This window comes from Procambarus clarkii, chromosome 13 (genome assembly GCF_040958095.1).
Source record: "Procambarus clarkii isolate CNS0578487 chromosome 13, FALCON_Pclarkii_2.0, whole genome shotgun sequence".
In the NCBI taxonomy this organism is placed as follows: domain Eukaryota; kingdom Metazoa; phylum Arthropoda; class Malacostraca; order Decapoda; family Cambaridae; genus Procambarus; species Procambarus clarkii.
In genome coordinates, this window is record NC_091162.1 from 30,680,522 (window position 1) to 30,694,975 (window position 14,454).

General features: G+C 44.4%; 1 protein-coding gene across 10 annotated transcripts in view; it reads left to right on the forward strand.

Moving 5' to 3' along the window:
• The window catches only part of LOC123757285 (high affinity cAMP-specific and IBMX-insensitive 3',5'-cyclic phosphodiesterase 8B), a 787,483-nt gene that overhangs the window by 405,076 nt on the left and 367,953 nt on the right, over positions 1-14,454 (forward strand). For 9 of the 10 annotated variants that reach the window (XR_011228393.1, XM_069323843.1, XM_069323837.1 and 6 more), the window contains one exon: positions 12,479-12,589. The exons of the other annotated variant lie outside the window; for it this stretch is intronic. Coding sequence is in view for 8 of the 9 variants with exons in the window: in XM_069323843.1 (XP_069179944.1) it covers positions 12,479-12,589 (111 nt within the window). In the remaining variant the exon portion in view is untranslated. The remainder of the gene's footprint in view (positions 1-12,478; positions 12,590-14,454) is intronic. 10 annotated transcript variants of the gene reach the window in all.

Genomic DNA, 14,454 nt, shown 5'->3' on the forward strand with positions numbered 1-14,454 from the left:
GTTATAACTACACTTATTATATACAAATTAGTCTTCCTCTGAAGACATAGGATGCTCCACGGTGCTCAAGATGAGTAGCCCTGGTTCTCTTCTTTGTGGCCCACGATGAATCCTCTGATTCTCTCGGCGAATCTAACCCGGCCACAGGCCAGCCAAATCACAGTCCCACTGGGTGCACCGTCGTGGAGGCCTTCAACCACAAATCCAGCCTGTAGCTGGCAGGTTCTGATCAGCTCCGCTGTGTTGGCCACTCCACGACCGATACTAGGGTTGTGAGCCCTAGGCAGGAGCCTCGTGTGATTCCGCAGATCACTCTCCTCTCTCCGCACCACAGTGGCTAGTCTCTTCCACCAGCCAGCCCCCAGATAAGACGATTCCTGGTACTGCCACGTCACAGGCAGGCTAACACACTCAACAGTGCCCGTCGGGGGTGACTCACAGCTTCCTCAGAGCAAACTCGCGGAGAGACTTATGACTGCCTTGGGTAGACTGCCCCATCGTCGAATACAGCAGTCCCAGGTCGACTCTGTAATCAGACACGTCATTAGTGTTGGGGACACTCTAGGGCACCTCGCTTACAGGCTTAGACACAAATGTCCACCTATCCACTCCATAGATGGCGTTGCTGTCTAAGCGCCACCTCACCAGAGGTCAGCAGCGGCTGTTACGAGCTGATTAAGACGGGAATCCAGCACCTGTGGCCGGTATATCCCATCCTCACTAGATGGCGCTGTCCATTTGGAAGGGGTTTCGGGAGCAGACTCGCAGATATCGTTGTCGTCACTGCTCCGTGCTCAGACGCTAGACTCGGGTCCGTAACACCAGGCGCAATAAGGACCTAACACAAAGGTCGGATGCAAGTGATACAGCACCTATGAGGACGATATAGTGATGATGCATCTGATACAAATAGCATAGATGAACAGTGTTAGCGGCTTCCATGGTGGTGTTTTCCATAGATATTTTCAAGAATACCTGAATTTCTTCCCAACTGATGGACACTCTTGAGGTAAGCTGAATCTCTTCCTGTGTGGGATCATACAAAGCGATATTTTAAAGACAATCTTACAAATTGATCTTTTCCTATAATCTTTTCAATACTACCTTATGCTTTACAAGCTTGGTTACATACAACCAACAAGTTCTAAAGCCAAGGGTGTACGTGAGTGCGTTATTTGCAAGCACACAGAATGAAGAAACAGGAAGCGAAAATTTATCTGTACCTGGAGCACTGAGAGCAAAGTCGCACTGTGTACCATGGGCTACTTCATTGATTATTACTCACTTCCAAAGTACTGAGTACTCACCTAGTTGTGTTTGCGGGGGTTGAGCTCTGGCTCTTTGGTCCCGCCTCTCAACCGTCAATCAACAGGTGTACAGATTCCTGAGCCTATCGGGCTCTGTCATATGTGTATGGAGTCAGCCTCCACCACATCACCCCCCTAATGCATTCCATTTGTCAACCACTCTGACACTAAAAAAGTTCTTTCTAATATCTCTGTGGCTCATTTGGGCACTCAGTTTCCACCTGTGTCCCCTTGTGCGTGTTCCCCTTGTGTTAAATAGACTGTCTTTATCTACCCTATCAATCCCCTTCAGAATCTTGAATGTGGTGATCATGTCCCCCCTAACTCTTCTGTCTTCCAGCGAAGTGAGGTTTAATTCCCGTAGTCTCTCCTCGTAGCTCATACCTCTCAGCTCGGGTACTAGTCTGGTGGCAAACCTTTGAACCTTTTCCAGTTTAGTCTTATCCTTGACTAGATATGGACTCCATGCTGGGGCTGCATACTCCAGGATTGGCCTGACATATGTGGTATACAAAGTTCTGAATGATTCTTTACACAAGTTTCTGAATGCCGTTCGTATGTTGGCCAGCCTGGCATATGCCGCTGATGTTATCCGCTTGATATGTGCTGCAGGAGACAGGTCTGGCGTGATATCAACCCCCAAGTCTTTTTCCTTCTCTGACTCCTGAAGAATTTCCTCTCCCAGATGATACCTTGTATCTGGCCTCCTGCTCCCTACACCTATCTTCATTACATTACATTTGGTTGGGTTAAACTCTAACAACCATTTGTTCGACCATTCCTGTCAGCTTGTCACCGCAAGACTGTGAGTGTGTAATACAGTGTGTTACTGTGTAAATAGTGTGTGAAACTGTACATATTGTAATGTTAGTGATTTTTTAACAGGTAATATTGCAACAATAAACATTTATTGTGGACACATTACTGACACATGTATCACAGTTCCATGGAACATTATGAACATTCTACTGTATACATATTGTAAAGGACACAAATATGCATCATATATGATAAAAATAAAATAAAACCACATTGGAAATACATAAAACAAATAATTGAAAATATATTTGTGGCAACACCTGGTGCTTGAATGGCCCGCGCGACCGTGTCTGGGCGAGTCATGCACAGGCGACCAGGCCCTGATGATGTCACAGCGCATCTTGTCCACGTCCCTACAGCCAAAGTAAGTGGAATTTGGTACTTATTTTTACATAGACATGTTCAGGGAAGGGAATTTATCATTTTACGAAGAAAAAAGAATTTTTTCAGAACACTTTTCATTTCATACGCACCGGGGGAATTTCTCAATAAACTCCGCGCAGCACAGTGGTTAACCCTTAAAGTGCGCATCACGTCATATGACGTGTTGGACATTGTTCCAGTCAACTGCGCATCACGTCATATGACGTGTTGGACATCGTTCCAGTCAACTGCGCATCACGTCATATGATGTGTTGGAGTACTACGCAAGATTTAAACAACCCGCGGATACACAGGGTTCACCACACCTTCATCAGGGCTCTTGTAAAAAGACGCCACTTTAAAAAAAATCGTGGGCCAAACTCTCGGGTGTTATTGGCCTCAGTATTGAGTGAGCAACCATGCCTGACGCATGCAGCATGAGCTAACAGCACTGCTGTTCAGCTTGTGACCACAGCATCGCCTAAAAATGCCAAAATATACTTGTTCATGCTATTATGTAGTGATGATATTATTACAGAAGACCCCTGACTGTGATAAAACTGACCAGGGTTCTGATAATAGCAGGATTGTGGTGATATTTAGCGCTGTGTGCCATGGAGGGAGGAGTAATGCTGTGGGAGGGAGGCTGGTGGCGATGTCTTCTGACTGTGTGTGGCCACCTTTTATTGACTGCACTCAGCATACCAGCTTAGTGGTTCGCTATGGTGAACACAAATGTTGATACTTATATATAACGTGTGTATAGAGGGTATAAACAGCAAGAGAAGGTTTGGAGCCCCCATTTTGGTGAGGGCGGTGGCGTCGTCTGCATGACGCCACCGTGCAGACGACGGTGTTGTTTACTGGTTACCACGATGGTCTTTGGGCACCATACCAGTTTATTTGTACAAGTATGGTGAATAAAACGGGTAGATATTTATATATAATGTGTGTATATAGCGTAATAACACCACACAGTATTGTTGGAGGAGAAATATTAGTGCGTCTGACCTTGAGGGCGGCAGCCATCAGCTGACTGTGTGAGGTCCAACTCTTTGAGCCTTTACTCACCATACAAGCTTAGATGAACAGTTATGGTGAACAAAACATGTAGATACTTATATATAACGTCTGTATATAAGATATATAGCGTAATAACATCACACAGTATTGTTGGAGGAGAAATATTAGTGCGTCTGGCCTAGAGGGCGGCAGCCATCAGCTGACTGTGAGAGGTCCTACGTCTGTGCCTTTACTCACCATACAAGCTTAGATGTACAGTTATGGTGAACAAAACATGTAAATACTTATATATAACGTCTGTATATAAGATATATAGCGTAATAACACCACACAGTATTGTTGGAGGAGAAATATTAGTGCGTCTGACCTTGAGGGCGGCAGCCATCAGCTGACTGTGTGAGGTCCTACTCTTTGTGCCTTTACTCACCATACAAGCTTAGATGTACAGTTATGGTGAACAAAACATATAGATACTTATATATAACGTCTGTATATAGTGAATTATAGAAAAAACAGTATTGTGGGAGGAGAATGTGGGTGAGTCAGATGACTGGAGGGAGGGCGGGAGTGGCTGGCTGGTACATGGCGGTCACTCCTCATTACTTTTTGGCTCATAATAGCTACTTAGTGGTTCGTTATAGTGAACAAAACATGCAGATACTTATATATAACCTGTGCTTATAGTGTAATCACCGACAAAGTATTTGTTCACTGATTGATGAACATAATTGAATCAACAATATGCACACCATATTTTTGAGTACAGCAATGATTCACTCATTTTATTATATAAATATATCAAACTACACACTATTGAATAATATTACAGCAAAAAAAATATGAAAAATTAATCAGAGACATTGAAATAATTCGATAATTATCTCTTTGTGGCAACTCCGGCCTGACAGCTTGCAAGCAACAGACCGCCTGGGATGCACGCTGAGTCAGCGCCTATAATTTGCCAGACTTCCCCGCCCTATAGCGGGCAATATTATTGTTTAATATTAAATATTATTAAATAAAGGATATTAAACCCCGAAATTTTTATGTTAAGGGTTAAGGAGAGGTCACTATGGGAAACATCAAAATTTTTTTAATGAGTGTAATTGGACAGACTTGTTGCTAGGCAGGGAAGTAAATGAAATGTATGCCAAATTTTTAAAAATATACGAGGAAGGCACACAAACATTTATACCAAAACAGAGATGCAGGGCCAGAAAACAGGATTGGTTCAACAGAAATTGTGAGAGGGCCAGAGACCAGAAGACACAAAAATGGAATCAGTATAGGAAGAGGCCAAACCCCCAAACATACCAGCGATACAAAGATGCGAGAAACAACTGTACGGCAGTAAGGAGAGAGGCAGAAAGAAATTTTGAAAAAGGATAGCGGATAAATGTAAAACAGAACCGGGCCTATTCTACAAATACATAAGCAACAAATTGCAGGTAAATAATAATATCCAGAGGTGTAAAATGGGAAACAGATTCACGGAATATGAAAAGGAAATGTGTGAAACATTAAATGAAAAGTTCCAAAGTGTGTTTGTACAAAATGAAATCTTCAGAGAACCAGACACAATAAGAATTCCAGAGAACAACATAGAGCGAATAGAGGTGTCTAGAGATGAAGTGGAAAATATGCTAAAGGAGCTCCGTAAGAACAAAGCAGCTGGCCCAGATGGAGTTTCACCATGGGTTCTGAGAGAATGTGCATCTGAGCTCAGCATTCCACTTCAACTGATCTTTCAGGCATCCGTGTGTACAGGAATCGTAGCAGACGTGTGGAAACAGGCTAACATAGTTCCAGTCTACAAAAGTGGCAGCAGGGAAGACCCCCTCAATTATAGACATGTAAAATTGAACAAAGTATAATAGTGAAAGTATTGGAAAAACTGATAAAAACTAAATGGGTAGAACACCTGGAGAGAAATGATATAATATCAGACAGACAGTATGGTTTTCGATCTGGAAGATCCTGTGTATCGAATTTACTCAGTTTCTATGATCAAGCCACAGAGATATTACAGGAAAGAGATGGTTGGGTTGACTGCATCTATCTGGACCTGAAAAAGGCTTTTGACAGAGTTCTACATAAGAGGTTGTTCTGGAAACTGGAACATATTGGAGGGGTGACAGGTAAGCTTCTAACATGGATGAAAAATTTTCTGACTGATAGAAAAATGAGGGCAGTAATCAGAGGCAATGTATCGGACTGGAGAAATGTCACAAGTTGAGTTCCACAGGGTTCAGTTCTTGCACCAGTGATGTTTATTGTCTACATAAATGATCTACCAGTTGGTATACAGAATTATATGAACATGTTTGCTGATGATGCTAAGATAATAGGAAGGATAAAAAATTTAGATGATTGTCATGCCCTTCAAGAAGACCTGGACAAAATAAGTATATGGAGCACCACTTGGCAAATGGAATTTAGTGTTAATAAATGCCATGTTATGGAATGTGGAATAGGAGAACATAGACCCCACTCAACCTATATATTATGTGAGAAATCTTTAAAGATTTCTGATAAAGAAAGAGATTTAGGGGTTGTTCTAGATAGAAAACTATCACCTGAGGACCACATAAAGAATATTGTGTAAGGAGCCTATGCTATGCTTTCTAACTTCAGAATTGCTTTTAAATACATGGATGGCAATATACTAAAGAAATTGTTCATGACTTTTGTTAGGCCAAAGCTAGAATATGCAGCTGTTGTGTGGTGCCATATCTTAAGAAGCACATCAACAAACTGGAAAAGGTACAAAGACATGCTACTAAGTGGCTCCCAGAACTGAAGGGCAAGAGCTACGAGGAGAGGTTAGAGGCATTAAATATGCCAAAACTAGAAGACAGAAGAAAAAGAGGTTATATGATCACTACATACAAAATAGTAACAGGAATTTATATAATCGATATGGAAGATTTCCTGAGACCTGGAACTTTAAGAACAAGAGGTCATAGATTTGAACTAGCTAAACACAGATGCCAAAGAAATATAAGAAAAATCACTTTCGCAAACAGAGTGGTAAACGGTTGGAACAAGTTAGGCGAGAAGGTGGTGGAGGCCAAGACAGTCAGTAGTTTCAAAGCCTTATATGACAAAGAGTGCTGGGAAGATGGGACACCACGAGTGTAGCTCTCATCCTGTAACTACACTTAGGTAATTACACTTAGGTAATTACGAAGTGGAGTGTTCATAAATCATTGCTCCCTGCACCTCTCTGAGGGAACCAGTTTCTGGCTCGTGGTTTCCGGTAGACTCAAAGCTCAAATTAACTGATGCTCTAGACTAATATAATGGACATCAGTCTGATAGCTCCAGGGAGCCAGAAAATGGCATTTCATTACATTCAACCCTGGTTTTCTGTGGGGAGCTCGTCAGCTCCCTGGTGCTATCGGACTGTTGTGCGACATATTAGTCTGGAACATTAGTCAATTGAAGTTCAGCCTACCGGAAACCACGAGCCAGAACCTGGCCCCCTCAGAGAGGCAAGGGAGCAATGACCCATGGAAACCCCCATACGGTTGAGGGCATTTCTTATCTGCCATCGACCAGGGTAGGCATAACAAAATAAACCCTACTTGGTAAGAAAATTGCAACTGAAGACCGAATAGAGGCAGAACTTCCCCAACACCCAAGGAAACAAGCAAACGTCATATACCGCAGCCACGCCGCTCATCTGTGTAGCCCTCCACTCCCAGGGAGGGGAGAGGGGGAGCCCCGGATTCCCATGCCCGCTACTCACACCCAAGTATATTGGTGATGCGATCTGAGGCTGTTGTCAACTGTGGCCTTGATTTTTTTGGCAGTGTTTTGTCTTAGTGGAACTGTTTGTGGTGTGGTGACCTGGTGTAACTTCAGTGTACTGGGGCTGCATATGCTTAGGGCCTACCATCCCTAAGCCCCCTGTAAGTACTACCTTCCCTAAGTGCCCTGTAAATACTACCCTTGGGTGCCAGGGTTACCTTCCACAGTGCCTTCGGTACTTTGCTTCCGTAAGGGTTCTTGCTGCTCAGCATTTACCCTGCCCTTGGGGCCAGCTGAGGTTTTGTGGCCTTTGTTTGGACTTTGGTAGGAGGTGGTATTGTTGCTGGTTGGAGCATAGATGCTACACAGCTTGCCTACCTACGTGGCAGCTGTGTGCCTGTTCCTTCTGGAAACGTTGTACTTTTGCAGAGTTTTTCTTTTCTTTATTATTTCCTCGGCAGGAGGGGGTCTGCCTTGTTTGATTATTGGTCCACTTAAGGTTTGTTAGTGGCCTTCCTCTAGGGCCCCATGATTGTACATGTTGCAGGGGTTCAGTTCTTAGCTCATTCCCCTTTGATAGCTCTTGGGTTTCACTGGCTTTGTAGCACATTGACTGGGCTTTCTGTAGCAGTCAGCCTACTGGCCCTGGAAACCCCCTGTCTGGGCTCAGTAGACTGATGGATGTGTCTTCTGAACTCCAGCTTGAATTGTGCGAGTTTGAAGGTAAACTCTGTACCCTGTCTCGGAGGTGACAGTCACCTTTACCTCTGTCATGCTGTCTGTTGGGTCAACGACACCTTTGACCCGTAGTCTTGCGAGACGTGTTCTTTGCTCGTGCTCCAATTTACCCACTCTATTATCACTGATGTTCGGGTACAGGCGGCATCCATGTTGCATGCTCTGTTTAAGTTGCTGCAGAGTGCTAGGCTGGTTGCCCACTTGGATGCCCTGAGGCTGCCCCATTTTGGCTATAGGTACCCCAAACTTTGGGGGCATTAGTAAGTAAAGTAGTAAAGTAAAGTAATTTTATTCAGGAAAGTACATACATAGTTGATTTACAAACATAATGTTGGATTTATAGATAGAGCTAGTACATACAATACCTAAAGCATCTAGTACGCATAGTGTTTCGGGCAAAGGTACGATTATTTGTTGCTTCGACTTTGGTTCAGTCCACTCCCTAGTCTTTACTCAGTTGGCGTGGTTTGCCCTTCTCCCCTTCCCCCGTCCCCAGCTCCCCGCTCCAAAATGTCTAAGGGTTTTGGAGTCGGGGCGGGGTTTAGTTGGCAGACTTGGGGGGGAGGGGAGGCTTCAAGGGCTGCCTCATTCGAGTTAGGGATGGAGACATTCGAGCCTGCTTCTGGGTCCTACCAGCAGACCCTCTTTTTTGCAACCTTTCCCATGGATTCTGCCTTTTATTCAGGGGTGGAGAGTATGGAAGACTGCTCTGCCCTGGGTCCTGGTTTGGAGGATTCCCGGGCTGGGGAGTTGACCTAGGGGGGCTTGGGTGTTGGTGCCCTCTTCGCGGGCTTGTTGTTGCAGGGGGGAGGGGTTTTCTCACCCGCCTTCCCTGTACGAGTATGATTTAGGGTCGGCTCCTTCCCAGGTTCAGTTCCTGGTTCCATTGGGTTCTTCGGCTCCTTCCTTCTGGAGGTTTCCTGCCTCTCAAATCTCGCCTGAGAAGGTTCGAGAGGCTCTTGCGATGCACTTCCTGTGAGACCCGGATTCTGCCTCTGTGATGGACCTGTCCTCGTTTGAGTACGGTTCTTCTACCCAGTATTGTATGCATTATGAGGTCCTGGAATCTATCTGGCTGGCAGACTGCCCTTTCTTTTTGCATGGAACATGGCATGGGTTTTTCTGGCAGGCTGTGCTCGCTCTCTCTCCTTGGAATCTGCTTGGGCCCTGCCTCTAAGGTTTTCGTCACCCTTTTGTCTGTTGCTGTTTGTGGAACTTGCTATCGTGCAGTTTCTGTAGGCAGCCTTGTCTAGTTGTCGCCCTATGTCATACTTGTTGGTTCTCCGAGGTGGCCATTCTCGGCCTGCTCGGAAAGGTTGTGCCAGGGCTTGGGGTTCCCCCGGTCGAGGTGGACCATTGGTGTTAATTTCTGAGCCAGCGCTTCCTTCGGAGCCGGCATCGTCTGATCTGTACAGCGATTGCTCTGCTCGTCAGCCAGCTTCTCGTAAGGGGCGTCAGTCCTTTAGTGGGTCACCCCGTTGATGGGGTGATGGAGAGGCTCATGCTGTTTGCTCGCGCCTGGTCCCACAATTTGAAGGTGTTTCAGGTTGTCTCTTTCTGCCTGTGGTGGCATTAGGCAGCTCCTCTTTCTTCAGTGGGTTCAGGGCTGGTGGGGCAGACTTCTTTCCCTGTGCTCCATCGGGTCAACTTGGAGTGGGTGCGCTTCGGTGTGGTTGAGACAACCCCATCCCTCAGGTGGGTTTCCAGCCTGTTTCCAGTACTGAAATGAGACTGTGCGAATCTGCTGTTAATTTTGTACTTGTTCCGTCTGAACCCTTGGATTCCATGCCCCTCTTTTCAGATGACCACTCTTTCTTAGATCCAACTCCTGTTGGAGCCAGGTGCTTGGATGGTGTTTCTGGACCTCTGGGATGTGTATTGGCACGTTCCAATTCATCTGGGGTTCAGGAATTGGTTAGGTTTCGTATTAAGGTGGCAAGCTTACCGCTTTCATTGCCTTTCTTTTGGCTTGAATCTGGCCCCTCGCGTATTCACGTGTCTTACCCAAGTCGTGGCAACCTGTCTGCATCTGTTAGGGGTTCGGGTCCTGGCCAACCTTGACGACTGGTTGATGTGGGCTCCCAGCCAGTCTGCTTGTCTGCTCGCCAGGGATGTGGTTCTTTCCCCAGCTCGTTGGGTTCAGGTTCCTGGTGAACTGGAGGAAGTCCTATCTGGTACCGTCCCAAATCGGACCAGGCTGGGCCTTGTGTGGTACTCTCGGACTGCTACCTTGTCTCTTTTTGTAGGTTTGTATGTTTGCAGCCTTTCTCCGTCTGTCTGGCAACGACCGAGTCGGCTGCTTTCCGGACTCGGAAAGCAGCTTGGATTATTGATGCTTGGTTGGTGCGGCCAGGGGTGCGTCATGTCCGGTTGCAGCTTGTCGCCGTTACCTGTGTGCCGTGGCTGGGGATGTGCTTTGGGTTGATCCAGTGTCCCCTAGTTCCCTGTTTCAGGGCTCGGGTCTCCCAGGTCGTCTGTAGAGTTCTTAAGCCTACCATCTTGTGGTGTATCCTTGCATCCGTGCCGTTCGGACGTTTGCAGCTTTCGCTGCCGTGTTTGGTGACGTCTTGGCCTCATTTTGGGCGCGAAGATTTGGGGGTCGCACAGGTTCCTGGCCACCCATTGTTTTGTAAGCGCGTCTGCTCCTTTGCGTTATTGTATTGCTTTGGGTTGCAGGTTGCTGCCTCTTGTCTCGACTTCGCGTTGCAGAGTTTGTATCAGCCGCCTCCTGGGTCAGACCTTTCTTTTCCTTCTCTTTGGGTATGTAGCTCCAGGGAGCCGTTGGGGCTCCCCTCAGAAAACCAGCGTTGAATGTAATGAAACTCCATTTTCTCTGTGAGCCCCAGAGGCTCCCTGGTAACCCTCCCTCCCACCGGTCAGTGGTTTTTCACGTTGGTTGAAGCTTAGCTTCCGAACTGGTGCTAGGCAGCTGGAACGGTGAGGTCTAGGACCCCCCCCCCCCTTTTCCTCTTCGGGAGGGGAGGGCTGCGTGGATGAGTGGCTCGGCAGTAAAGTGTGATGTTTGCTTGTTTCCTTGGGATTGTAGGAAGTTTCTACCTCTCTGTTCATTTTTTTTGTTTTAGTTATTTACCATGTGGGGTTTGTTTTGTTATGCCTGCCTTTTTGGGTGCCTAACCCAGGTCGATGGCAGATAAGGAGAAAAAAAAACACAAGGGGGTTTTCCAGGGCCATTGCTCCCTGAAACCTCACTGAAGGGGCCAGGTTCTGGCATTAGTCCCTGGTTGGTCTGAACTCCATAGCTTATGTCCCGGTCTAATATAACGTACATTAGCCCTATAAGCTCCAGGGAGCCTCTGGGGCTCACCAAGAAAATGGCGTTTCATTACATTCAACAAGGGATTTTTCTTCTATCTTCTAGCTTTGATATATATAATACCTCTAGCCTCTCCTTGTAGCTCTTGTTTTTCAGTCCCAGAAGCCATTTAGTTGCATGTCTTTGCACTTTTTCCAGTTCATTGATGTTATAAGCACCATATTCTTGAACAGTTTCTTTAATATTTTGCCATCCATGTAGCTAAAAGCAATTCTAAAATGCATAAGTACCATGACACTGTTGTCAGGCAGATGAGTGTGATTTCCATGCCACTGTTGTTAGGCAGAGTGAGTGAGTGTGACTATCATGACACTGTTGTCAGGCAGATGAATGTGACTATCATGACACTGTTGTCAGGCAGATGAATGTGACTATCATGACACTGTTGTCAGGCAGATGAGTGTGACTACCATGCGACTGTTGCCAGGCAGATGAGTGTGACTATTATGACACTGTTGCCAGGCAGATGAGTGTGACTACCATGCCACTGTTTCCAGGTAGATGAGTGTGACTGTTGTCACACAGTAACTAATGTCATACAGCAAAGATTAATGACATATCTCTGTAGATCTCTTATTTCTTAGCTGAAAGCCATAATTTTACAATAATATAATAACCTTGTAAATTGCATTGTTTTACTATGCTTAATTAGTAATTGACCAAATCATTTAATATTATCATCTAGTGTTGCTAATTGCTTGATAGTTATGCTTTTCTTAACTTCACTTTTTTCTTTTCCCCATTAACTGATATTTTGTTGTTAATTGAGATAGAGTAAAATATTTCTTATCATTATCATTATATTTGCTGGAATATGTTGATGTTGGTAAGATAAGCAGATGTAGGAACACATTTAATTTATCACAAATAAGTAATATGTTTCCACTGAGAGCTGTTGAGATGGAGAAAGTCATTGCATTGAGCTGAAGTACATTCATAGCTTTTTTAACCCTTAAACGGCTCCATTCGCTATATATGATTGTCCCCCGTGCTCAGATGAACATATTCGATTCATCCTTATGGATTATGAAAGATTTTTTTTTTCATGTGTACCATGATGTAGGACTTTTAATTACCTTAGCCGTTTAAGGGTTAAGTTAGTCCCTTCATTTTATGGATCTGGCAGTTTTTACTTTACTAGGGGGGCCTGTAGAAAGCGATCACCCGGGACGCGTTCTGAGTGCCCCTGTTGAGCGAGAGAAGTTTACCTTTAGCCGCAACCTGAACTTTGAAACTTTGAACATTTTAGAGGGTAAGGTGGGTTGTGTTAAGACAACCCAGTGTGCTAGATATGTTCGTTTATTTGTGGTCCAATTTTTATGTGTGGGTCAATTTATATTGGTTGAAAACAAGATTTGTTTAATTATCTTTCCAACTGTCGATCTTTTTAATAAAGCTGCCTGATATTTATTTTTGATACAGTGTCTTTAGATTGTGATATGTAGAAAATAATATTTTGTAATACTGTACTTGTAGTTAGATTTTGTAATCGCACAATATGGGCAATGTATATACAGTACATTCAATATACAGTACAGTATAATTACTTTATTTCCTCCATCATTGGATCACAAGCAAATCATTATCTGGCATATGTATGGCTCACCTTCATAAAATATTTTGATCTGTTTTGTATATCCATTTGCACTTGTGTCGTTCTTGCTGCTGGGTGGAGGATTGAAGTTGCTCACCTGAGTGACTTTGTCTCTCATCTGAAATCTGTATGTCTAAAGACAAACCTTAATCCTTAGACTGCACAATACATATATATATATATATATATATATATATATATATATATATATATATATATATATATATATATATATATATATACTGTAACCCCGAGATTATCCGGGATTCAAACATCCGGAAAATGCCCTTATACGGCCAAAATCGTGATCGATAAAGTTATCACAATATCCGGCCAAAATGGCCACAGGAACCGGATAAAAGCTGGTTTGGCCGGATGAATATTCGGCCATACCGTATTAATCCCGTCTGTGGCTCTAGACACATGGTGGAGGAAGGGGTGGGGTGGGTGGGTGGTGTCGGGAGGGTGGGACGGGTGCGTCGGAAGGGACCACCTAGGTACAGGAATTACCATTAATTTTAGAACACTTAATCATAGCCAAAAACAAATGAAATAAGTACTAGTAATTATGTAATAATAAATAAATAAGTTTCCTAAAATTAATGTGCACAGGCTGAAGTTTCCTTCAAAAATATTGTGTTTTTTTCCTCCTGGCAGCCTACGTAACACGCTATAGCTGCCCCACCCCAAGTGGACCTGTCCAACACTGGTCAACCCATGTGCGTCCGTCCCTCGTGTTATACACAGTGCTGCGCCATTAGTGAAATATTTTTTTAAATAACTTTTTTATTTTCATAGTAACTTTGAACATTTTCGGCCAAGATTATGTCTGGTAGCAGCATCAATCGCTCTGGAGGTGTTAAGAGGAAGAAAGTTGCCCTAACAATTAAAGCCAAGTTACTGTTATACACCTCAACCAGTGCGGCGTCACAGTGCTGCTCCATTAGTGAAATATTTTTTAAATAACTTTTATATTTTCATAGTAACTTTGAACATTTTTGGCCAAGACTATGTCTAGTAGCAGCATCAACGCAAGCAAGCAAGCGCCTTCAACAAGTGATGCGCAAGCAAGCAAGCGCCTTCAACAAGTGATGCGCAAGCAAGCAAGCGCCTTCAACAAGTGATGCGCAAGCAAGCAAGCGCCTTCAACAAGTGAGGCGTCACAAGCAAGCCAAAGGCCTTCAACAAGTGAGGCTTCACAGGCAAGCCAAGCGCCTTCAACAAGTGAGGCGCAAGCCAAGCGCCTTCAACAAACGAGGCGTCACAGGCAAGCCAAGAGCCTTTAACAAGTGAGGGCATGCAAGCGCTTCAACAAGTGAGGCACATGCAAGCGCCTTCAACAACCGAGGCCTCACAGGCAACCCAAATGCCTTCAACCAGTGAGGCTTCAGCAGCTGGCAGTCAAAACTAACTTTGCTTAATGAACTGTACAGTAATTTTAAGTGTTAATTTTAGTGTTGTGTTAGTATAAGTTACGTAAATTATTAAGAATTCTTAACTTCAAGATGTGTGGCATCAATCAA